The sequence below is a fragment of the Clytia hemisphaerica genome, unplaced genomic scaffold (assembly GCF_902728285.1).
Source record: "Clytia hemisphaerica strain Z4C2 unplaced genomic scaffold, Clytia hemisphaerica genome assembly, whole genome shotgun sequence".
In the NCBI taxonomy this organism is placed as follows: domain Eukaryota; kingdom Metazoa; phylum Cnidaria; class Hydrozoa; order Leptothecata; family Clytiidae; genus Clytia; species Clytia hemisphaerica.
Genome location: NW_027104534.1, coordinates 36,190 through 59,870, shown reverse-complemented (window position 1 = coordinate 59,870; position 23,681 = coordinate 36,190). Strand labels below are relative to the sequence as shown.

The window sequence follows — 23,681 nt, the reverse complement described above, 5'->3', positions numbered from 1 at the left end:
GGTGATAGCAAAGATATACATTATTTTTCAGAAAGTAGATATTTACGAGGAAAGTCTATCGAGATAAAAATACAGACCTTCAAATAAAGTTCTTAATAAATTGCTAACCTTTTCTTGATGAATTTTCACAGATGCGATTTCTTATGTCTAAGAATTTCAATCGGAGTCAAAAACAGTTCCTCTTTACAGATATCACATAAAAACATTTTCGCATTTGAAGGTTTTTCTGGCTCACCTTCCAACTCAGTTTCAATATTCTTGGAAGTTGATTGCTCCTGGTTAGCTTGTACACTACAATTTTCATCGTGTTGTATGCGCTCAACGACGGTACAAATCAAATGTTGACCGCATTTAGGGCAATGATAATGTTGAACCAAAAATTCAGCTTCTCCTGCAGAAACCGACGAAGACAAATCGTCCTTCAAACATCCGTAAGTCAAGTAGGGCGTCATGAACACTCCACCTTTCACAGTATTGGGCGTTTTATTTGATGAGGGCGGGTTTGAGGAATCCGTGTTCGGGTTATGACCGACGTACATGGATTTGACCTCGACAGACATTAAACGACGTACGTTGTAATCAATTTTGGTATCAATAAAACCAGCTAGGGCAAAGGAGATTTCATTTTCAAGCTCTGTGATTCGTTTGCGTCTTGATTTCTCTTCTTTCTCATCATCACACTCGTGAAGAAGTAACTTCTGTTCTAAAAGATCGTTCCAATTTTTTCGCAGCTGTACCACGTTCGAGATGAGCTCCTCTGATGCGTTCTTCGAACTTTGTTTCCCCTCTGAGGAAGAATCGTTCCCTTCAAAAGAAAGCTCAATCCACTCGTTAAAGACGATTTTTGTAAAGTCACTGTTCGTATCAATAGTGTTTGATAGCAAAAACAAAGTTTGTAACATTTGTACTTTCATAGCATTCACAACGTATGGTTTATTGGTTTCCAACAACGAAACATACACTAGAAGTTCACGTGCCAGTAGACCCCTCTCTTCTGATTTCTTCGATGACGACGGTTTGTTTGTAGCCTCATTGGAAGCCTTTTTCTCATCATAAAGCGAATCGAGAAAGTCATGTTGCAGACTATAAACAGAGGTCGGATGGAGGGTCAAGAACTGTTTGTCTTTACTGTGATATACCTGCTCTGTCTGCTTCCGGTATTGATTAGCTTCATCAGGTAGGACTACTTGCGGAAACAGCCCACTTGAAATGATTAGTTTCAAAAGATTGATATCTCGGATTGTAAATCGTCGGTTTTTCTTGGACGAGGCTTCTAGTTTCATCAGATTGTGTTTCATCTTGAATTCAACATCATTGATATCGATCTTCGGATTTTCGTCTTCGTCAGAATCACTCTCTTGATCACTGTAATAAAAAGAAGAGTGAAATGGCACAGGTCAAAGCCCGTCTCAATTCTAAGATCGAATATTAAGTGTCCTCTTAATTGTCCAATGACATCCTTAAAAGGGCTATTCTAGTAATAGTCTGTACCCCACCCCTAGGTTGTAAAAATCAATCAATACGTCACTTGCAACCAATCAGCTGTTGGGTCCGTGATTTAATGTCGAAAGACATTGCAATGGCGCATATCATGAATAGTAGAGTATCTATAAAGGGTTAAAGGTTTTATTTTTACATATTATGAATACCTGTAATCCACATCTCCATATTGGTTATCCATTTTCAGCATCTTCTTCTTACGACGGCCCGTTGTTTTGTGCTTATGTTTCAATTTGGCAAGCCGTTTTCGTTCAAGCCGGTCCTCGATCGATCGCTTAGAACTGCTCGAAGATGTAGAATCTTGATTGCTTTTTAAAAGCTTATGATCTCGTAATATCCCTTCAAATTGGTTTCGTAATTTGGAAATCTCGTAAAAACGTTGCTCTTCGAAACCACGTCGTTTGCACCATTTTTTAGAATTTGCACTTCGATCAGATTTGACGAGAATCCATTCATCGTAAATGTTCAGCAACGTAAACGGATCGCCGTGTGGCGAAAAATATTCCTTACGTCGATGCTCCGTATCATCAGCTACGCCGAATTTTCGCGTCATCGGGCTTTGGACACTAAGAGCGGCAGCGATAACAAGAACAGGGTCAACTATACTGAATAAACATCCCATGATCAACATTTTACCGATACAAATATCAACAGGAAGCTTGGATAGCATGTTACCAATCGCTGTCAACTCACCATCTCTTGTGAGTGCGTTTTGAGCTTTCAAGAAATACACAGCATTGACCAAGTTTGCTTTTTGTGGTGGTTCTATGAACGGGAACAGTGTTGGATCCCGTAATCCAAGACCTGCCATTTGCAGGACCAATGAATCGAGCGGGACACGATGAATTTCTGGTGTCGAGTATTGATCAAAAGCACCATAATCGTCATCCGAATAAAGCCGAAAACAAACGCCAGGACCGGTACGACCTGAAAACACGGAAAATGAATATGTCAAAATAAATATTATTAATTTGACATTGATCGATTATAAATACAGTGGAGTCTTCATAAATCAAACACTCACGGGAAAAACAAATTTGTTTGAGCTAAGAATAGAAGTAAAGACACTCGAGTTAAAGAGACTCCATTGTATTGATAAATCCTTTCCATCTTGAGAACAACTCTGTTTCAGCGATCAACGGTATAGTCGCGAGACCAATTATTCTACTGGTCTAGGGAGGCTAAATAAATTGTAGGTCTACCGATTTTCAGCTAAATTTTCAGCTTGAACTTTGGGTAGGTCGGTCACAAATAGACGAAAATGGACTACTTTTCTGAAGAGGAATTTGTGGGAAAATGAGTCCTACTCAGAGTCAATTTTATTTTCATATTTAGACATAAATTTTAATAATAAGTCTTTAAATAATACGAATCTCGCGTCAGAGTCTTCAGCACTATACAGTGAAGTCTCCATAACTCGAACACTCAAGGGTAACTTAAATTTGTTTGAGTTATAAGGTGATTTTGAGTTATGGAGTAAGGTTTATAAGGCATTGACAGTCAAAGGGACCATTAAACTTGTTCGAGCTAAGATTACATTCGAGTTGTAGAAGTTCGAATTAAAGAAACTCCAGAGTAGTTTCGTCAATTTGCAAAAGTGATAGACGATCTTCCAAATTAGTCAAAGTAGTATTTCCCAGTCACTTAAGAAAGCGTAAGAAATACCTGCTCGCCCTTTGCGTTGTTCAGCACTCGCTTGACTGATCCAAAACTCTTGAAGTCGCTCCATTTTCACTTGCGCATCATAAGTCATCTCCTTCACCTGTAAAAATCGAATTTATTATTGTTCTTTTGGCGCTTCATGGTCACTTGATATCAGGCTATAAAAAGGGCGGCTGTGCGAAACCATTCACAGGTTGTTAGATCACTGATCGAAAAACAATTAAATGAAATCTTATCAAATTTCCTAGCAAATTACAGTGTAAAGATAGAACAGTCATGCTAAAGACTTCGTACTGATAGTTGATCCCTCCCTGTTTGAGACTCAGCAGTTGAAGAGAATGATCAAGGGAAAATGAAGCAATCCAGAGCACTCTACTCAGTCTACTGCACCTCCCCCTACCTTCGGATAGATAGCTATCGAAAAAGAAGCCTTTGGGTCGCTTCTCATTGCGGTTGGCGACTAAGACTAAATTTTCTACAGAAGCGATGTGAAACAACGGCTCGATGGGAGGAAGTAGTGTAATTTCATTGACTATTGACTACTCTCTGGTATCTAAATAACGGGTGATTGGATAAGCGCTGTGGATGCAAAAAAAATCTCAAAACTTGATTTTTATTTTAAAAAGTAATAGGTGGGAAGACGCATATCATGTCATCAAGAAAAAGTTTCGAAATAAAAAAACAACAGGTAAAAATCTATGGAGAATGATTTCTTGCCAAAAACTTATCTGATATTTCAATGGCGGTTGGCGGACGCTCTAAAGGTGTGGACCAATTTCCGATCGAGTTGGACATATTAATTCCCGAGAACAAGGGCTAGGTTCCATGCCTCCCTCTGCAAAATTCTTGGCGCGGGCTGGCGAGATTTTTTAATATAAAATTTCAAAATTCTAATTGATATAAATGGTTAAAATTTTGTTGGATATAGAAGATCGATTCAAATGAACTTACTTTTCCAGAATCAGCGATGAAGCGAACGCCATCGATGGTAACAGACGTTTCAGCGATATTGGTAGACACGATACATTTTCTTACACCTTCTGGTGGAAAGTCGAAGATCTGTTAAATAGACAAAGACTTTTAAACGATTTTAGTTTAGGTTCTATGACCCGATCACCACCGAGGGCAATAAACGACGCGGAAGGAGGCTACCAAAACCCATTTGATTGGTTGTTTGATAATCATATTCCACTCTTTCAAAATATTTTTCGCTTTCCAGCGACTTTTTTTCTGACTAGTTATGCCTGTAGTGGTTAGTGCGGTATGCGTATCAAAAGAGTATTTTGCGCGGATTTTGTAAAAAGAATTTTGCTTCTCAAATATATCTACCTACCTGATAGAATGAGAATCAGAAAATTATTTCTTTTTTAAAAACTCTAACTAATTCGACTGTTCAAGTCTTTCTATATAATTCGAACGGAAATATTGGCGGTTTTCACAGCTAGAAATCTATATACTAAAGGGACATAACAGTACTTGCGAAATTTGTAAACAAACTGTATGCAGCGGATACAAAATCAAAACAAATGTCACATGTCAAAATAAAAGATCTAACCAAATATGGCTGATTTTGATTGTTCAATTGTTTTACAAGTTTGTTTTGTACACGGGATTATAATTGCTCTCTTTAATGACACGTGGTTCGCACTTTTAGTGCGTTCAGCTACAACAATCGGCGTGCGACGCCGGGTACCGGCTAGTTAGTATTAAAAACATTCTGTAATTTGAATTTTTCTCTAATTCAAAGAAAATTCTCGAAAAAAGATCGAATTAGAGAGAGTCAACTGTAAGTACTATGTATTCATTGAAGAATTTTTTGTTGAGACATCTTTCGATCAAAGAACGGAAAGCGTCGATCATCAATCGATCAACCAATATATCGATAAACATTTTCATAAATTACGTCACGAACTTCACTTGCCTCGTATTCAAACAATTACCATGGTGATTATATCCCTTGAGACATTAAATGATTTTTTATGAATATAAAGTAGTTTTATTAAAATCCGCTGGGAGTAAATCCAACATGACAATAATTTAAAAACGAGGCAAGTTATCGCCACAGGAATCTTAGTGCGGGAAAAGGAATGTTATGCAAAACGTCGGCAGGATATCTAACATTTGAATAATTGTAAGACAGTTGTTACAATAAATCATTTTTATCAAAATTCCTAACAATGTTAATTATTAATAAATTCTCAAAGGAATCACTATAAATATATTTTCGGCAGATATCCAATAGAAAATTAATTTTTTAATCAATGAAGTATTCATGGTATGATGTTAAAAAGGAAAAATTAATTAATTTTTTTGCTTCAGAAAATAGGGGAAAAGGGATGAATTTCAGTTGGCTGAAAAAGATTGTGAGAGGAGCTGCAGACAGAGAAAAATGTGGTGTTCCACAATTTTTATCAAACTCCTTTTTATAAGGTCAGCAATAGCAATCACATTCGAGCAATGCGAAGCCGGAGATGTTTTATTCACAAAATCTAAAGTTGGAATCGAAATCTTTGGCAAAAATCCGACTTTGTCGTTTGAATTTACGACAAGATCGGCCACATCATGTATGTCGGAGTGTAAAAAACACGCTCATTGCTGGTCAGTCACTTTCAACACTCAAACAAAGCATTGCCGTTTAACAAATTACCACCGATATACTCGCTTCTTTTGGTATAATATTGTACCAGGTGTAGAATTTTACGAAAAAAGAACATGCGGTCCTGGTTTTAATACAATACCCAAATTCATCGCCATCGTCGAAGACGCAACAGATTGTAAAGATGTCCAGAAGAAAGGTTGGAACATGGATGGTTTTTACGGTGTATTGATTCCTGGAAAATCTTCGACTTTCAAATCAATTCGCTGCAGCATGTCTCTCGTGGGAGGTGGGTGGACGGTCATCCTACGAAATGGGTATGGGAAAAATGTTGAATTTGCACAACAGTGGATAAACTACAAAGAAGGATTTGGTAATTTAGCGACTAGTTTTTGGTACGGTAATGACGGCATACACAATCTAACAAAACCTGGAACAGACAATGAAGTTTTATTTGTTTTGAAAGCACAAGACAACCAAGTCTACTACCCTTATTACGATGGATTCAATGTGGGTGACGAAAATATGAATTACAAGCTGAGTGTCGGTACATATAAACATGTACATGGTCCACCGTTACCGGCTCGTAGTATGAATGATAGAACGAACGGTGATGATTTTACGCTCATGAATGAATTCCAGTTCTCAACCTCGGATGTCGATAATGATATCCACGGTTATGCAAAATGTACAGATAATTTTGCTAATGCTGGTTGGTGGTATTCTAATTGTGGCACCGTTGTTCTTACCGCTGAAACCAGAATAAAGGCGCATCCCGGCGCAAGATGGAAACAAATAACAAAAGAAGACGATTCGGAAATGTTGCTGGAAGCTGAAATGATGGTCAGGAAAAAATGAAATAGTTTTTAACGAACAGATACTCACGGATTTATAATACTTTGATTTGGGGTATTCTCACGTGTGGACCGTTGAGTTTCTTTCTTTTTCGTTGTTACGTTCTTGTATAATAAGTCAGAAACGTTAAAACTCTGCGAAGAAGTGCAAACTCCAGCCTCGTTTGCAATTTTGTCCGGCATAGACTTTTTAAGAACCGGGTTTCCATTATCAGTATAAAATTTCTGTTCCAACAAATAATAACCCCATTCACCTTCTGGGTTAAGCAAAGTCGTCTATAACTCGAGATATTGAATTCTGCTGAATGAACGTAAAAAACGGAGGAGTAAATCCGAAAGTAAACCCAAATCCAAAAACTTAGGAGCGGTATGAAAAAATATATGAAATTTAAAATTAAAATAAAATAGGGTGAGTGATTTATCTAGTTTGGTGTAATGTGGTTTCTGAAGATATTCTCCAGTTTGGTGGAATTAGTGGTGCAAATTTGTGGATTTGATCCCTGGTAGGGTCATTACCAAAGACTGTGTGTACTAAGTACAAAACGGTACTTGATGCCTCTCTGCTTGGTAATCACCAATTAAATGGAAGGATCATGGATAAGTAGACTTATTTAGTTTGGTAGGATCAGTGGTGCGCAGTGCTGCAAATAACGGCCGGTGATCGGTAATAACAGGTCATTTCGTAGTTTTTACCGGTCATTCTATAGCTCACAATCTTTCATTTTGTCTGGTTAAAATTCGAAGTCTAGAGGCTTAGAAAAGTACTTAAACCCAGCTGGCACACAACATTGTTTCTAACGTTTATCTAACGTTCACAACGTCCATAGAACGTTAGATGAACGTTGAAACAACGTTGTGTGTCAGCTGGGAATAACGCTTCAATTAAAAGAGGAAAAAAAATTAACGGCCAACTGAAATTTCTTTATTTGCAGCACTAGGTGTGGAACCAGTGGGGCGGGTTTTTAGTCGCTGAGATTAAGAGTATATTCTAATATATGAAGAAGCTTGTTTCTATTTGTTAAAAATATGTAATTAATGTTCTATACTCGATAAATATCCTTATTTGATAAAGTAAAATTATATAATAGTTTAAACCTTTATGCCAGACTCTCCAAAATAACACAATTGAATTGTGACATAATATAGGAGAAATTTTTGTTTTTGTTCTTCATATTTATTCATTGTGGTAATTTTTCTGTTCAGTTATAATAATGTAAAAGAAAAATAAATAAACGTCAAATAAACAAGTGTCAATATTCGCCAAGGCCGAAAAGTTGTAAAAAATTTAAACTGTCCACCGCTGCCATCTCCCCCTCCGATGCTTCTATACTCTGTATCAGAGCGTATCTCACGTTTAACGCTTCGTAGTACACTCATTGCGCATTGTCTGTTTGATAAAAAATTCTCGTACGGAGACCTCTGCGATGAAATATGATTTATAAACAGCAACACTTCTCTAATTATCTCCCCTCTCTCACCAACACTACATCGCAGCGGTTGGTTTGAAAAATCTCAAATTAGAAAAGACAATGACAACAGACCCTATATGGCAATGAATTTTGAAATTAGCCGTAGATACTGGGTCTGTGTACAGACAAATGCTTCTACCTCTGCCACCACCACTGCCATCTCCTCCTCCGACCTTTGCATGTTCCTCTTACACCACTGCTGGGCTCTCCACTTTCCATTTAAACTGAAGTTGAGCCCAAGTGCTTTAGCACGTTACAGTATTTATAAAAAAACAAATTCAGATTTGACTTGGTATAATTAGTAGATTATTATAAAAAGCCGTCTCTGACGTCAGTCAAAATACAAAGAAAACACACACACACAAAAAACACAGAAATCTATTTGACGTCAAATATCTCTACTAAAAAAAGACACCGAACGAGCAAAAAAAAACTTGAAAAGTGAAATCAAAATCAATTTGCATAAACATGCATGAAAATGCGGCGATGGTTTGGACGGCAAAATCTGTTCCGCCGTAAAAGCAATTACAGCGTGATGACAATTGTGCAGCGAGTTCAACGTTTCATCAACACCATCTTAATAGCCGTAACAACATGTTTCTCGTCGAACAATCGTGATCAAACACTTCGTAAAAGCTCATCTGGTCATCGTAAGCAAGTTGTACAACGCGTTATAAGACGTAACCAGGTAAATAATAGAAAACGATACTCATAAATGTACCAAAAGAGCCTGGAAGTCTTTCCCAGGAGAAAGCGATACTAAAACCAGACCAATCAAGCGACCTCTCATCTATAGATATATACGCCCATCGAACTAAAACATTGTTTAAGTTGTGTATAAAATTCGATTTATAGAGACCTACTTATAAAGGGCGTTCGTTACCTGAAGGGACAGGGAAACTCCTTCGAGATACAATAGAGTCCCCATAGCTCGAACCTCCGTGTATTTTTACTGTGTTCATGTATTCATGATATGCACCACTGCAATGTCTTCTGACATTACGTCACGGACCTAATAGCTCATTGGTTGGAAGTGACGTAAAAGCAGTCAATACGTCACTTTCAACCAATCAGCTATTGGGTGAAATGGAAGACATTGCAATGGTGCATATCATGAATTGTTAACCATTGCTAAATGCATGTCAAGTCGAAATTCGACATATTTTTAATGAAGCCTTGCCTTGCCTTGTTAGTTTGAAAAAAGTCCTAGTTAAAAACCTTGACGAGAGATGTCTTTTACAGAAAGAAATGTAACCCAAATTATAATACTAATAATTCAACTCCCATCTTAGGTTCATTATACGATCGAATATGAAGAAGAAACAAGCCATGAATCATTATTCATAGACAGAGAACTTGAGAGAGAACCTTCACAAAATGAACTGGAAGATCAAGATGAAGTCGTTCGCATGACCTTTGAAGAAATTGATCCACCTATAAAGCAAATATTTATCCCTGAAATTGAATCACCAATTCAAGATACACGTGGCAAGTTTCTATTTCTTTTCTTTTTTTACTTAGCTACAAAATTCATGGAATGACCTAGTGACCACGCTAAACTCCGAAAATATCTGGAATATTTTTCCCTGATTTGTTCTGTTAAATACACGTTTTCTTTTTAATAAGAATATCCATAAATTTTGAAACCTTTGGATGTTCTTAACTTTTTGAGTTTTAAGCCTAAAAATGTTCTTATTTTCGCCATTTTTTTAGTATTTTAGTCCATTTTCCTAAAAAATTTGGTGCTTTTGAGTCCGCAAAGCCTTTAAATGTTCTTAACTTGTTCTTAACATTTTGGCCATCAAAGCATTATGTTCTTATATAGCTTGTTCTTATATACAAAACGTGCATTAAGTGTAGGCCATTCGTCATTGAAATCTAGTTAATGGGGTCAGTATCCCCAATATAGAAAACTGTTTCACTATACCGTTTATTCCTCGCTTGATCCCAATATATCTTATCTGATATTCCGATGGCGAATTGGCGGCCGCCCTAGCTAAAGCTCTAAAAGGAACGGGTCAATTTCCCATCGGAGAGAAATGATAATTGGCCTTTGATGTGCCGCATCCCCAGTCGAGTTCAACTACCATTGTGCGTAAAACTGAAGATATTTAAGTTGGATCCGCCAATATCCGAGGGCTAGGTTGCCAGGCCTCCCGCTGCAAAATCCCTGACGCGGTCTTGCAAAATTCCAAAGTGTAAACCTTCCAGATGTTGAAAAATTTCCCGACCTTCAGAGCTTTAGCGTGTCGAATGAAAATTTCTGCATCTGGGTGCCAAATAACAATATAGCCAACTATTCAAAGACTACGAACACAAGAACCATTTCATATTTTTAAACCTTTCGGGATCGCAATTTTTCGGTCAATCTTTAAAGGAAATTTTCTTTTAGCTCGAAACTCTTTCTTAAAATCTAGGTGAGGATGCAAACGATTTCTTCGTCTTTTTCGAGCCAAAAAGATGTTTATCAAGAATCATTGAAGAACCGTTTGTCGAAGAATGCGTGATTATCTCCGACACGACGGATGTGATAGTGAGCCGGCAATCCTCATTTATCATCCGTAAACAGGACGAAGTAATCGAGAGATTAGCACGAGAAGTTGCAGCAAAATTGATACGTATTTGTGACCCCTCTGTTGAGTCTGTAAACATCACTGTCAAAGTGAACCGGGCATCTAAAATAAGAACAGGCAAGCCGGCATCACATATAACACCGACGCTCAATGTTTCGAGCACACTCACACCAGATAGCACACCGTCAGCATCCAAACCTGTAACACCGCAAGCAACCCCATTTTTAGTTCCATCCGGAGCTCTAGTAACGGTAACTGGAGCTGTAATATCAGTTACTGAGACTCAACCACGAGCTACCGAGGTAGAAACAGAGGCAGGCATTTTGGAAATTAGTGTACATCCTACTGATTCGACATCAGTATCAAATGCTGGAAGTCTTTCCCAGGAGAAAGCGATACTAAAAACAGACCAACCAAGCGACCTCTCGTCTATAGATATATGTGACATTGAGAATGATCAAATTACAACAAAACCGAAGTCGGCTCGCAAAAAAGCTTTTGGAGACGATCTTGAAACGAAAAATCCTTCTGAAACGGTGCAGGTGGAAAATAAAGTCCACTCTCCTTCTGAAAGTAGTTCAATGAATGACAAATGTTTTACAAAGCCTGCAGTCTCCCCTAAACCAAAGATAGTAAAGAAAGGGTTTACAGTCGCTTCAGAATCGAATACATCAAACATACAAGACAAACCAGCAGCACAATTACCAAGTCAACTAGGAAACCAAATGGATACACAGTCTCCAAAAAACGGCCTAACCCCGCTAGCCAAAAGAAACCACCATCAGCCAGAAAGTCTGCAAGAGGTAGAGCCAGCGGGGGTAAAAGAACCTCGTAAGCTTATCGCGACCGAATCTACACTAAGCGATTCGTCTATTGAACCTCATAATAACTTTAGTAGCACCTCTCAAACAGTAATCTCTTCTACAAAAACAGATAATATGTTACCAGCACCGGTGGAAAATCCGTCCAGCCAAAATGAAAATCCGTTCAAAACTACCAGCAGACAAAACCCTCTATTAGAGCCAACACTTCAAACAGCATGCTCATTTACAGAGAATAGCAATACACAACTCGAAACCGCTCAACATAATAACCCATCACCAGAAACAGGGAATTCACCTTCTCAAAATAAAACTAAAACTGACAACACACCAAACAATCACTCATTAGAACCATTACGACTACTAGATGAGCTCAAAGACAAGCTCTCACCACTACCATCTATCGGTGAAGTCGGAGAAACAAGGAGAAGACCAAATTCGTCAAGGACTTATTATGAGTTGACTTCTTCTTGTAGCACAAGTCAAAACGATTTGCCATTCACTGCCTCAGGTTAGTTTTTTTAACTCTATGTGCTTGATCGGAAGGGAAGGGCTTAAGAATTAAGTGTAACTTTGAGGAGTTATTAGGACAAAACTTAATTTTTTCCTCGATAGTATTATTTTTAGCTAATACTTTCTTGCTCAAATGGTTTAACGCAAGAACGATTTAATACAAAAAAAACTTGTGAGTAATGTTTTGTTCCAAAAGACAAACACTACAAAAGGACAATACCAGCTTCATTAATGAGCTTTTTCTTCTGTTTTAGATTTCAAAGTGATCCCAACAAGTAATAGTCCAGATCTATCAGACATGGAACTTGCTATCACAAGATCACAGGTAAGCACCTGTTTTGAATCATTTCTTTATAATTCCGAAGGGCTAGATGATGTACTTTTTCTGAAAAGTGTGCCGTGGTTAGGTAGGAAATCCTACCTAGGTCACGTGACATTACAATAGAATTTCAGCGCTTGACCAATCAAAAGCTTCGCGAGTTTTCGAAAACAATAGCAACAACATTTTTTGCCTGCGATGGCTTATAGCACGACATCTAGCCCTTCGGGCTTTATAAATCTATAAGCATTCCCCTTTATTACTGCAGCCCTGAAAAAATCTCTGCCAACTAGTAACAGAGTATCTTCAGGTATAGTATATACAGGTGCATTTGGAAATTCTCTTCTAGTGCATTTTATAGTTTTTGCCAATGTCTTTGAGCTTGTCCCGTTGACTGAAATGACTGACTTAAATATTGTCTGAAATGACCAAACCTTAAGTAAAATCAGATGCAAATTTTGAGAAAACACTATATATTCTCGTCTAATTTTTCAGAGATCCGGTGTCCGTTCGAAATCACCCATCAACTTGATACGACCATCCAGTCAAAGTGTACCGAAATATATTTACTTGAACAACGTGCCATCAAATAACTCTATCACCGTTTCCCGCCAAAACTCTTTCTTGGAGACCATTGTTGAAAGTGAGGTTGTTACCGTAGAGAAATCCATAATAACAGACGTTGTTATGGAGTTGGAAGAGGAAAATGAAGACGAACAAAATGGCGCAACAGCTGTGGCAGTAGCATCTTGTAGACAACAGAATTGAATTTTAGCGTAATTTTTGAAAAAAAAAATTTCGACGATGAAATGAACAAATTTGTTTGATATTACGCTGCCCTCTTTCTAATAAATCTCCTAGAATATAATCGATAGTTTTTGGACTATGCTACTTCTAATAAATCTATAAATTACTCAATCCAAACAGTTAGTCGATACCTGTAAGAAAACAGCAAGTCATGTATCTTGATACACGCTTTTTCTTTTATAAGAATTACTTCTAAAATAATATCAGGGTGAAATTTCGGGTTTAAAACAATAGGCCTATTGTTTAGAACAATAGAAAAATAAGAATAATGCTCACCCTCAGCCAAAGTACACAATTCTTATAAAAGAAAAATCAGAAAAAAGTAATGACAGGATTTTGCACAAAGTCCAAAAAACCCTATTTTTAAGCACCTTTTGGCCCAAATTTGCCCAAATATATTTTTTTCGAAAATCGGGCTCCGTCACATTTTAGGCATTGCCATTATGCATCATTGTGCAAAAAATCAAAAAAAATAATGAGTCAACATTGAGAAAAGCTATATTTTCTTATTTGGTTAAAGGAAATTTCCCCAAAATACGAAAATCTGTTTTTTAAGGCGAATAAGAATTTTCCGGTAAAAACCACTTCAGCAATCAGAAAAACCTAATGACAGGATTTTGCACAAAGTCGAAACAACCCTATTTTTAGGCAGTTTATGGCCCAAATTTGCCGGGCTCCGTCACATTTTAGGCATTGCCATTTTGCATCATTGTGCAAAAAATCAAAAAAAAATAATGAGTCAACATTGAGAAAAGCTATATTTTCTTATTTGGTTAAAGGGAATTTCCCCAAAATACGAAAATCCGTTTTTAAGGCGAATAAGAATTTTCCGGGAAAAACCACTTCAGCCATTCTTTAGAGAATCTTGCCCTCCATCGTTGTACAAAAAATCAGAAAAAAGTAATGAAAGGATTTTGCACAAAGTCCAAAAAACCCTATTTTTAGGCAGTTTTTGGCCCAAATTTGCCCAAATATATATTTTTTTAAAAATCGGGCTCCGTCACATTTTGGACATTACCATTTTGCATCATTGCACCAAAAATCAGGAAAAACTAATGAGCCAATCTCGAGAAAAGTTGGTAACGAACTAACGGACGAACGGATGAACAGAGGTTAATTTATAGGACCTTCACCGGGGTAGGTCCAAAAAGCGTGTATCCAAAAAACTTTGTTCCGATTTCGTTACTACAATGTCTACACGCTAAAATGTAGCTTTTTAGTCTTATTGACATTTTTCAGACTGCGTGTGTAGGTTTGTTTAGGTTTCAGACAAATTTCAGTCTTGTGTTCTTATAAAAATCAACTATCTCTCTAATTTGAACATCTACTATTCGAATGTTTCTATAATTCAAACTAAATATTGGTCTCTCATCAAGAAAGAGTCTCTAAAATTCGAATCTTTCTCTAATTCTAAGAAAATTCTTGCTCCCTTGAAGATCGAATTAGAAAGAATCAGCTGTAAATACCTTTTCTTGTTCCTCGATAGAGAGGGTACTGTGCAGTGGTAAGACAATCCATCTCTTGGTGCGTAAGGCGTACTCTTTGGCTGTTTCCACCACGGATGCAATTTCGTTCATGCCACTCATAAAGATGAGCAAGTCGCCTCGTTCTGAAGAAGGGAACTGAAATGAAATCGAATTGAGTTATTGTGGTTCTTCTGTTGGCCAAGCATTTTGTATTAATGCACATGTTTTTTTTATAAGCATTGCGCCTATAAGCATATCTAGTCTCAGATATGTCAACAATTTAAGCATATGCTAAGCATTACCTGAGCCTATCTTCCAATTTTGGCTGTTTTTAGCTGGGAATTTACAGGTTTTGCTTTGGAATAAGTACCAAGTATCCTTCAAGCATTTTATAGCCCTCTCAATCTCTCGATCTAAGCATTTCTGAGCCAGTTTTTGAATTTTTGTATGCTTATGTAAAAAAACATGTATTTAGGTCTAGAAGAACACAGTGAACTCCCACTCTTTCAAGCTCCCATGATTCAAGGTCCATCTCTGCACAACAATACGATTACTATAATTTATTTTTCGGGTTTGAATTTAATTAGCAAGATTCAACTATATTCTTAAAATGCAATATATATCTCAAGTTTACAATTTAAGATTTATTCCAGGTTTTCTCTAAAAGGAAAGAGTGTAGGTTAGGGTTAGCTCTCTTTTAGAAGACTTTCGCTCATTCCAACTTCTCTTATTTGAATCTTTATATAATTCGAACTTGTTACTTGTCAAGGAAAAACCCACTTAAAATACTTTCTATAATTCGATTGCCGTTTGAGTTCGAATTAGCGAGAGTCCACACATAGGTACATATCCATATCATTTGGATGTTAATGGTCAATTTGTTCCAAAATTACGAGGTTTTTAAGTTTTGCCTGGAAAGGCCTATGATGTCGTCATCACAAAACTTTCAACCCCCATAACTTTTGATAGGAAGATTTTTAAGGCATGTTTTATACCTCAATTTTCATCAACATGTCATGCTTTTTCCGCTGGAACCATCAGATTTTGAATATTTTCAAAAAAATAAATTTTTGCCCAGCCACCTGGTGACGTCATCTGGCAGGTGGCCAGGTGGCAAAATTTGGTGTTACTGTTTAAAATTAAGTTTTAGACCCTCTAAGGGTCATCGGTGCCAAATTTCATGCTTTTATCACCATCTGAAGTATTCTTAAGTTTTTATGTGCTACCAGACCTCACTATAAATACTCTTTTAAAACGCTCTTCTTGTGAGATTAAGATAACGAGTGGATCGAATCCCACTCATTTAAGCTCAACAAGAGCCCGCTATTTCTCAGGCGCTTGAAGTGAGATAAAAAATAAAATTATTTTTAACGAAAAAAGATCATCACAAGTTCAAACCTTTTTATCAATGAGTTGCATAACACGTAAATATGGTGACGGATCAAGACGTTCTGCTTTTCCACTTCTTTCACTTTTCTATAAAAAAGTGAAGCATATGTCGTACAGAAAAACTGAGCAAAGGACCATTGATCTCTTCCAAAAAAATTTCCTACACCCACCCCCTGTTGAGGATATCCATCTCTTCGAGTTTTCACAGCCCTCTGTATGCCTGCCTGAAAAATAAAGACCCCCTGGGTATCCGACCTGAAAAAATCACCCCCTGAATGTCCAAGTTGATTGAAGGGTTGAGGATATCCATGTATTTTTTCCTATACCCCTGGATATCCAGGAATTTTTCCCTGTACCCCCTGTATATCCTCTCTCAGAGAGGATATCCAGGTCCTACCCCGTGGATATTCATAGTATTGAGCCCCCCCTGGATGTCCGATCTCATCAACAACAGGGAGCACGATTAATTTCCGGAAAGGTCAATTACGGCCATTCCTCACAAGTGGCATCACCTCAGTGAAAGTTTCTAAACCTAAATATCTAATCGGTATAATGTGTAAGGAACACAGTATAGACGATCCTAAGTATTCCTACCCATTTTCATCTTTAATATAAATCATGTTTAACCGTTTCCAGTTTAAGTAATAATTATGTAAAAAGAATGGTATCATTTCCATCTTTGAAAATTCGTTGAAACAAACCACAAAAGATAACTTACTTCAACGAAATGAGGTAGGTATTGCAGTTCGATCGGAAAAAGACGACCTGGAACCTAAAGTGAGCGAATGAAAGATTTTACGTTCTTGTCTTCTCCGTCAAAAATTTCATGCAGGGTTTATAATCATTCCAAATAATATTGACAATTTTGAGAATTTTAACGTTTTTTTAGAATCTAAAGGGCGGGCGAGAATTGTGATTTCAGTACTTCCACTTTGTCTCTTAAAAGTCATTTGTGATTTCAAAATTTTTTTAGGGATTTTCCCTTTTAATGCCGAATATTACGGTGGGATTGTAGGAACGCCTAGGTACAAAAAGAGTTTTTTTAAATGGTCTCAACTCTATAATAAGAAGAAGATATAGTAGTGATGTTCAAAACAAAAACAACCAATAGAAAAAAAGATGGGTGGAAAGAGTGAACCTTACCTGTATGACGGGCGCAGATCGAAAGTAGTTGGTAAAAAGACTGTAGAAGAAAAAGGATATAAAAGATTATTCGGGCTAAGTGTGATTCAAAGTCATTATTAAATTGTCGGGAAAAGAGATTTCACAAGGAGAGTTGACAAAAAGATTTTCTCGATGAAAGGTCAATTATCAAAATTAATAAGGCACCATGAAAATAATGAAATATTTAGAGTAGCATTTTAAGCCAACAATGTATTATGAACATTTAAATAATAGAGTTACAGAATAAGCGTCACAAGGTCGTCAGTTTTTTCAAGAGGATGATTTGATGATTTACGCCATGCTGCAAGTAACAATAATCTTCACTGTAGATTAAGCTAAAATAAACTTACTCGATATTAATGGTAGCAGACATGAGAACCAACTTCAAGTCTTTTCGTTTTTCTAACAAACATTTTAACACACCCAGCAAAAAATCACCGTTGATATGTCTCTCATGGACTTCGTCCACAACGATGACGTCATACATCGAAAGGTCTGGGTCCGATTGAAATTGACGCAATAAAAGACCTGTGAGAAGTAAAAAGTCATTTTTGCTACATGATGATATTATGTTTGCACGTGCCTCTACGACTGTCATAGTTGACCTCCTCCAGCTCCCGGACTAAAGGTATAACTATGATACCCTACTTCTGCATCTGACTCACTAAAAAGAAAGAAAGGTCCATTTCTTTCGATTCAAATCTGTGTTCAATAATTTTGCTTTGCGAGTTCTTCCTCGTGATTTATTTCGTGTTTTATCGTCACCAAAAATATGATTTTCTTGAAGAAGCAAGACAACTTAACCGCGATTACAGTAACAAGAATTAGTTTTCCTTAAGACGTGACTTAAGAAATTAAATGATGCCGCCTTACCTTCAGTTAAAAACAAGATCCTTGTAGCTTTGCTTTTGCTTGTTTCAAATCGAACCTAAAAAATTGAATACAAAATTTCTTGAGACCGTTTGAGTTTAGCTTCTCCTGGGAGCAGCCAGTGGTCTACCAATTCAGAAAGGGTAAAATACGTCAACGTAGTTCGGCATTTCCTAAGTCGAATGTTCTATAATCAGGTCCTTATCGAAACGAAGTCACCACTCGACTAGGACTAACTTCAAAACAAGATAACCTTCTTCTACATTTAAGACTCTCTTATTCGAGATCGCAAATTTGTTCAATTTTGGCCATATCGAGTTACAGGTGTTTGAGTTATAAAGGTTTAATCAAATTTGATACCTGGTACGCGATGTCAGATCGATATTCATTCAAAGTCTCATAAGAAACACGTTTAGCGAGTGAAATACAAGCAATTCGGCGTGGTTGAGTGCACGCAATCTTTGAGAAACCACCTCGAAGTAAATATTGTGGAACCTGAAGAAAAATCGATTTCTGTTATGAGGACTCGTCAATTAGGAAGAAAAAGATCGTTTATAATATGTCTAATGGCCGGTCTCCACTTTCATATAACATGAGCGAAAACTTTTTGACGTTTTTGTAAGGTCATTGGTCGGTTGAAAAATGAGGCAATTCCATTGGTCGAAATTGACGTAACGGATGAAAAAAGTAGAACTTCCTGTAACTTTTTTTTTAGTTCGCGCGAAACTTTTTTATGACGTAATCTTTTCTTCAGGCAAAAAAAGTTAAGAAAAAAACTATCACCCATTTCGCGCGAAAGTGGAGACTGGCTTTGATACAGTGATGTATGATAATACGATAAATTTTACGAAATAAAAACAGATGGTATAAACTACCGGGTGCACCAAAAAAAAGTATACAGATTTGTCGAGATATTGTGAGCTCCAGGATTTATATTTTTTGTTCATTCTTTTTTTATTGTATAGAGGACGCTCTAACTTGAATTTTGAGCTATTATACAGTAAATTTGAAAAAGTAGTTCCAAAGTTATTTCCAAAATACTGACTTTTTTCCATGTCGAAATTTCAAAAAATCATTAAAAACAGCAATCACGCTATAAATAAGACAAAATGACAAAAACACATTTTCATTGTATTTTTGATTCTTCTTTCTCCTATCTTATATTTTGCCAACGGTTTGTCCATCTTATTTACACGTCATGAATATTTTCAACTCCAGCAAACTCAATGCAGACCCAAGTTCTTTGAGCAACTAGTTGAGGAATGGTGATTTATTTTTTCAAAAATTTTCTCACGTAGCACACCACACCTCTCTTGGAGATTTCCAAAAAAATTTTTCAGCTTTACCAAAAATATTTTTCCACATGGGAATAGCTTGTTTTACCATATTCTTAAATTCCGTAACGAGTTTTGATGAACACAGTTACATTTTTTGGTATTTTTATGTGTAAAGAAGGTAAGTGCCAAGAAAAAAGTTTGTTTGCTGTTTTTAATGATTTTTTGAAATTTCGACATTAAAAATATATCAGTTTTTTTGGAATAATTTTCGAATTACTTTTTCAAACCTAATGTATGATAGCTCAAAATTCAAGTTAGAGCATCCTCTATGCGATAAAAAAAGAATGAACAAAAAATTTAAATCCTGAAGCTCACAATATCTCGACAAAGTTGTATACTTTTTTTTGGTGCACCCGGTATAACTTGTCCTTTCCATTATTTTTTGCTTATTTTTTTGCTATGTCTGAATTAGTCGCCTAGCGTGATAAACTGGTTATATCATAAAAATCTTTCATGTTTCAAAGATCGGATAGTTGAAGAGCTCACTCATCTCAATCTCGTATGTACTCGTATCTGTGTGCAGTACAAGGCGCCCCTGACTGACAGCCCCGGTGAAACTTTTCCCCGCAGCGGGTATAAAAAATTTCTACTGAAATCTCAATGGGAATAAAAAATTTAGGGGATGGTTTTGGAGTGCAATTTTAAGCATTGAATTTCGAATGGGGGTGAAATCAAAGTCAATTTCCCAGTGGGGACGAGCCTTTTGCCATATTTTCCAGTGGGGCTGGGGTCATAGCGGGTCCGTGACACATGGGTGTTACAAGGCGTGTTTCCCGGGAAAACGATTACGGCGTTCTTTATATTTTAGAGACTTGGTTATGCATAGGTGAAGCATTCTATAGTGGGAAGCAATAAATAGGAGAGATACGTTAAGGTTAGATTAAATTCAAAACCTGTGTGGATTTGCCACAGCCGGTATCACCAGCCACCAGGACAACTTGATTCGTTTTGACCGCATACACAATTTCATCTTCGTATTGTTTAATGGGTAAATTGCGTTGGTCTTCTTTCAGTTTCGTCAATTTGTTGAACTAGAAAAGATGAGAACATTTAACAGGACATTGTTGATGAAGAATCTGTAATCAGCCAGGAGAATATTGACAACAAACCCTTTTTCCCATTGCAATGCTGGGGATGTTGTTAGCAGTTATATGAAACCTAGGTTATAAACCTATAAAATTGATGCTATTCAGGGATTTTTCTAAGAACTTTTTTATCTCCGTATACCGGCCAGAATACTCAGCCTAAGAGTGAGTTTTTGAAACTCAATCCAAAAAAGAAAAGGTATTTTTCTAACAAAAGTAAGCTTGTTTGTTGTTTACAAGCAAAAATAACTAACATAATTTACATGATCAAAAACTTTTCGGGATTTTCGCCATTTGAACACCAACCAGTCCCCAAGCTTCATCAATGTACAGCTTCGCTGATCAAATTCCTTTTCAAGTATATTAGAAACTAAATCTAAGTTTACAAAAACGGCCGCAGCTCAAAGTACTTAGAAAAATCCCTGCTATTTTATTCAATATCCTGCTGTAAATTATCTCCACTTGACAGATTATAAAGGCATTTCCTTTAAACTTTAGATCAATACCTTTTGTTTTTGTAAGAAATCCAGATAATAAAGTAAAATCTGTTTGAATTCCATCAGATCGTCTGTTGAAAGTTTGCAATCTGATGACAAAATCGTGAAAAACGATATGATTGAAATTGTTATAAATATTTTAATCAAGATGATCAAAAGCTAAGTGTGAAAATTGGCAACTGTTATTTTAAAGCCAGGCTAACGATATTTGAATTCTGAAGGTCTGAATCGCTATGAAAAATGCTGCGCTTGCAAAAGTATTACAGTTATTAAAACGAACCATCAAAATAAAGAAGCGCGCGCAACTTCAGTTGATTATTTTATTTGAGATTGGAGAGATGACATTTTTCTGAAATTAGATAGTGCAGATCATTAATTTATATCGCTTTGTCTTTAACAATGCTGATAAAAGAATTAAACGGTTGCCCCGTTGTGTGTTGAGGCGTCTCGCAAGAACCGGTCTCCACTTGCGCCCGCCGCGATCACACTTTTTAGCTTCAATCCTTTTTGCTTGGAAAAAAGATTACGTAATAAAAATGAAGCACGCGCTCGAAAAAAAAGTTGAACACATTTCAACTTTTTTCAACCGTTTTGTCAGATCGCGTCAATGGAGTTTTGTGCGAAAAAAGTGCGATCGAAGCGCGCACAAGTGAAGACCGGCCTTTACACTGTAGTTTATACTGCCTGCGAGCTTGCGAGATACTGACACAGTTTTACAGATCAAGTGAGTTAGTCCAGCGTTAGTAATTAGGGAACACGGCCAGCGCACTCTCGCCTCATCCACGGTGTATTGTGGAATCGATTCCTAGCAGTCATCGACAGGCTTCTTCAGTTTCTATCTACCCGATTCCCCTCACATGGCATAGGTTGACCCGGTGTCCCGGGCGAAGGTTGCCAAGTGAATTGCAACACCGAGTGGGAATCGAGCCCAGACCTCCTGGACGGTAGTCAAGATTGATAGCCACTACACTACTGTGCCATAAACTAATACCTTTAGATCTATCGTATCTCCTTGATACATATTCTTTGTATCTGTGTTTGAGTTCGGTTGTGTTGATAGCAAAGTTGATTTTATAGCGCTTGTTATATACTGATGGAAAATCGAATTCGTTCTTTTCCGTGGAAAGCTTTGAAGGTTCTAGAAAATAAAAGTAAGAGTATTACAGAAAATCATGAAGTCGTGATTTGTATAGCACCATAGTCATCATAAAAAACCCCCGGTCTGGAAGGTTTTCGTTTCTTTCTATCATTAGCAGTTAGACCTTACGTATAGATGAATAGATGGGTTACCTTACCTTATATATGGGTCTATTTTGCCTAGCTTTTGATCATGTGACTAGAAAATAACCAAGAGTCGAAAATGGTAACATGATGAAAGAAAAGGCATCTTTTATTTATAACAAAGGAAAGCTTGACAATAAAGCTAAAACAATACAATACCAGACCGGGATTTTTAACCAGCAGGTACAGTAGTATACACAAGCTAAACTAAAGAATATTTTATCAGGTTCGCCAAAAAATATATACACGTTCGTCAAGATATTGTGATCTTACCTTACGGATAATAACTTTAGTGTTGAAAAAATTTAGTATTTTTTTGTTGTATTGAGGAAAGCTTAATTTATGTTTTAGTATATAAAACTTTAAAATCGGTTCAGTCAATCAAAAATTGGAAAATTTTGATCTACCGAAAATAACAAAATTCATTAAAAACAGTGATCAAAATCTTTACCCGTAAGCTAACAATATCTTGACGAGCGTGTATAATTTTTTTACTGGACCCGCTAGTACACAATACCTGGTTGACTTTTCTTCCTATTTTTGAATTTCTCATACTTCTCAAGGAACGTCCAGAAGTCAGCTTGTTCCTTTGTATTTCTGAAAGTAAGTAAAAGCGATATCTATAAATCTGAAAAATAGTACTAGAAGGTCAGTTCTTTTTTAGGAAAATACTTTGACTGTATTTCAAAAGGATCTAAGACAGACAAATCAAATATGGATGAAATATTAGTAAGATGGGTATTGAACCAGATAAGAGCACAATAGGCTTTGTGAGTTCCTATCAAGGGAAAGGTATGGTTAGTAGCGTGGTGAATCGACCAGAATTTTGGAGAACTGAGGAGGCAATTTTTTAAAGATACTAAACTGCCGCTCTTGTCCCCATACCCCGCCACAATGACACTGGTGAATTCCATAACATGGACTTTTTAAACAGTGGCAAGTGAGAAGCCACAAAAAATAGGAACGAAACGCAAGAGTCCCATAAAGAGCAAGGTAAAGCAATCTAGTAAAACGTTTTCACTTACTTTTGGATGACGTCATCGCTTGAAAAGAAAACATAGTTCAATAGGCTTTTGTAATCATTCCATAATTCCATCATTGATGCAAAAGTGATACAGTTGGGTTTTTTTCAATTGCTTTTACATAATGTTAACCTGGATCCACAACTCATGCTAATTTATTTGTTATTCTGTGTTATTCTAAAAAACAAAGCAACAACTTGAATTTAACAGTGGAGAAGTTGACTTCGAAAAACTTTTCACCAATCCAGAACAAAAGCAAGGTATTAATCATGAATTTTACCCTTATGTATTACAATGAAGTGAATACAGTCGCTCTCATGTTATCTTCTGACCAGCCATCGGAACCGTTGGAAAACCAACGGATCTGGCGTGACTCGGACTCCCAACCATGCCATTCACGGGCATTTTCTCTACCATATACCCACGAATGGCAAAAACTGACTGAAAAAGCAAGGT

At 36.8% G+C, this 23,681-nt stretch overlaps 2 protein-coding genes across 2 annotated transcripts; one reads left to right on the top strand and one right to left on the bottom strand.

Annotated features, from left to right (window-relative positions):
- Nucleotides 1-20: 20 nt before the first annotated feature.
- On the bottom strand, nucleotides 21-23,404 carry LOC136822484 (probable ATP-dependent RNA helicase DHX34). Its single transcript, XM_067078751.1, has 16 exons — nucleotides 23,229-23,404; nucleotides 22,721-22,800; nucleotides 21,914-22,060; nucleotides 20,932-21,011; nucleotides 20,234-20,371; nucleotides 18,364-18,498; nucleotides 18,007-18,061; nucleotides 17,484-17,661; nucleotides 17,113-17,152; nucleotides 16,688-16,741; nucleotides 15,979-16,056; nucleotides 14,581-14,736; nucleotides 4,114-4,221; nucleotides 3,166-3,262; nucleotides 1,650-2,427; nucleotides 21-1,365 (listed from the first exon to the last, which is right to left on the bottom strand). The coding sequence occupies exons 1-16, from the start codon at nucleotides 23,300-23,302 to the stop codon at nucleotides 126-128; spliced, it is 3,438 nt and encodes a 1,145-aa protein (XP_066934852.1). The 5' UTR covers nucleotides 23,303-23,404; the 3' UTR covers nucleotides 21-125.
- LOC136822485 (serine-rich adhesin for platelets-like) lies at nucleotides 8,496-13,126 on the top strand. Its single transcript, XM_067078752.1, has 5 exons — nucleotides 8,496-8,769; nucleotides 9,374-9,569; nucleotides 10,499-11,986; nucleotides 12,243-12,313; nucleotides 12,803-13,126. The coding sequence occupies exons 1-5, from the start codon at nucleotides 8,554-8,556 to the stop codon at nucleotides 13,073-13,075; spliced, it is 2,244 nt and encodes a 747-aa protein (XP_066934853.1). The 5' UTR covers nucleotides 8,496-8,553; the 3' UTR covers nucleotides 13,076-13,126.
- Nucleotides 23,405-23,681: the final 277 nt, after the last annotated feature.

What these genes read in the sequence shown, in the direction of transcription:
- LOC136822485 (XM_067078752.1), top strand. Translation starts at nt 8,554, where the DNA reads ATGAAAATGCGGCGATGGTTTGGACGGCAAAATCTGTTCCGCCGTAAA. An exon ending in ACCAATTCAAGATACACGTG is followed by an intron (nt 9,570 to 10,498) that starts GCAAGTTTCTAT and finishes CTTAAAATCTAG; the next exon opens with GTGAGGATGCAAACGATTTC. An exon ending in TTTGCCATTCACTGCCTCAG is followed by an intron (nt 11,987 to 12,242) that starts GTTAGTTTTTTT and finishes CTTCTGTTTTAG; the next exon opens with ATTTCAAAGTGATCCCAACA.
- LOC136822484 (XM_067078751.1), bottom strand. Translation starts at nt 23,302, where the DNA reads ATGATGGAATTATGGAATGATTACAAAAGCCTATTGAACTATGTTTTC. An exon ending in GAGATACGATAGATCTAAAG is followed by an intron (nt 21,012 to 21,913) that starts GTATTAGTTTAT and finishes TTTTGTCATCAG; the next exon opens with ATTGCAAACTTTCAACAGAC. An exon ending in ACCTACCTCATTTCGTTGAA is followed by an intron (nt 16,057 to 16,687) that starts GTAAGTTATCTT and finishes ACTTTTTTATAG; the next exon opens with AAAAGTGAAAGAAGTGGAAA.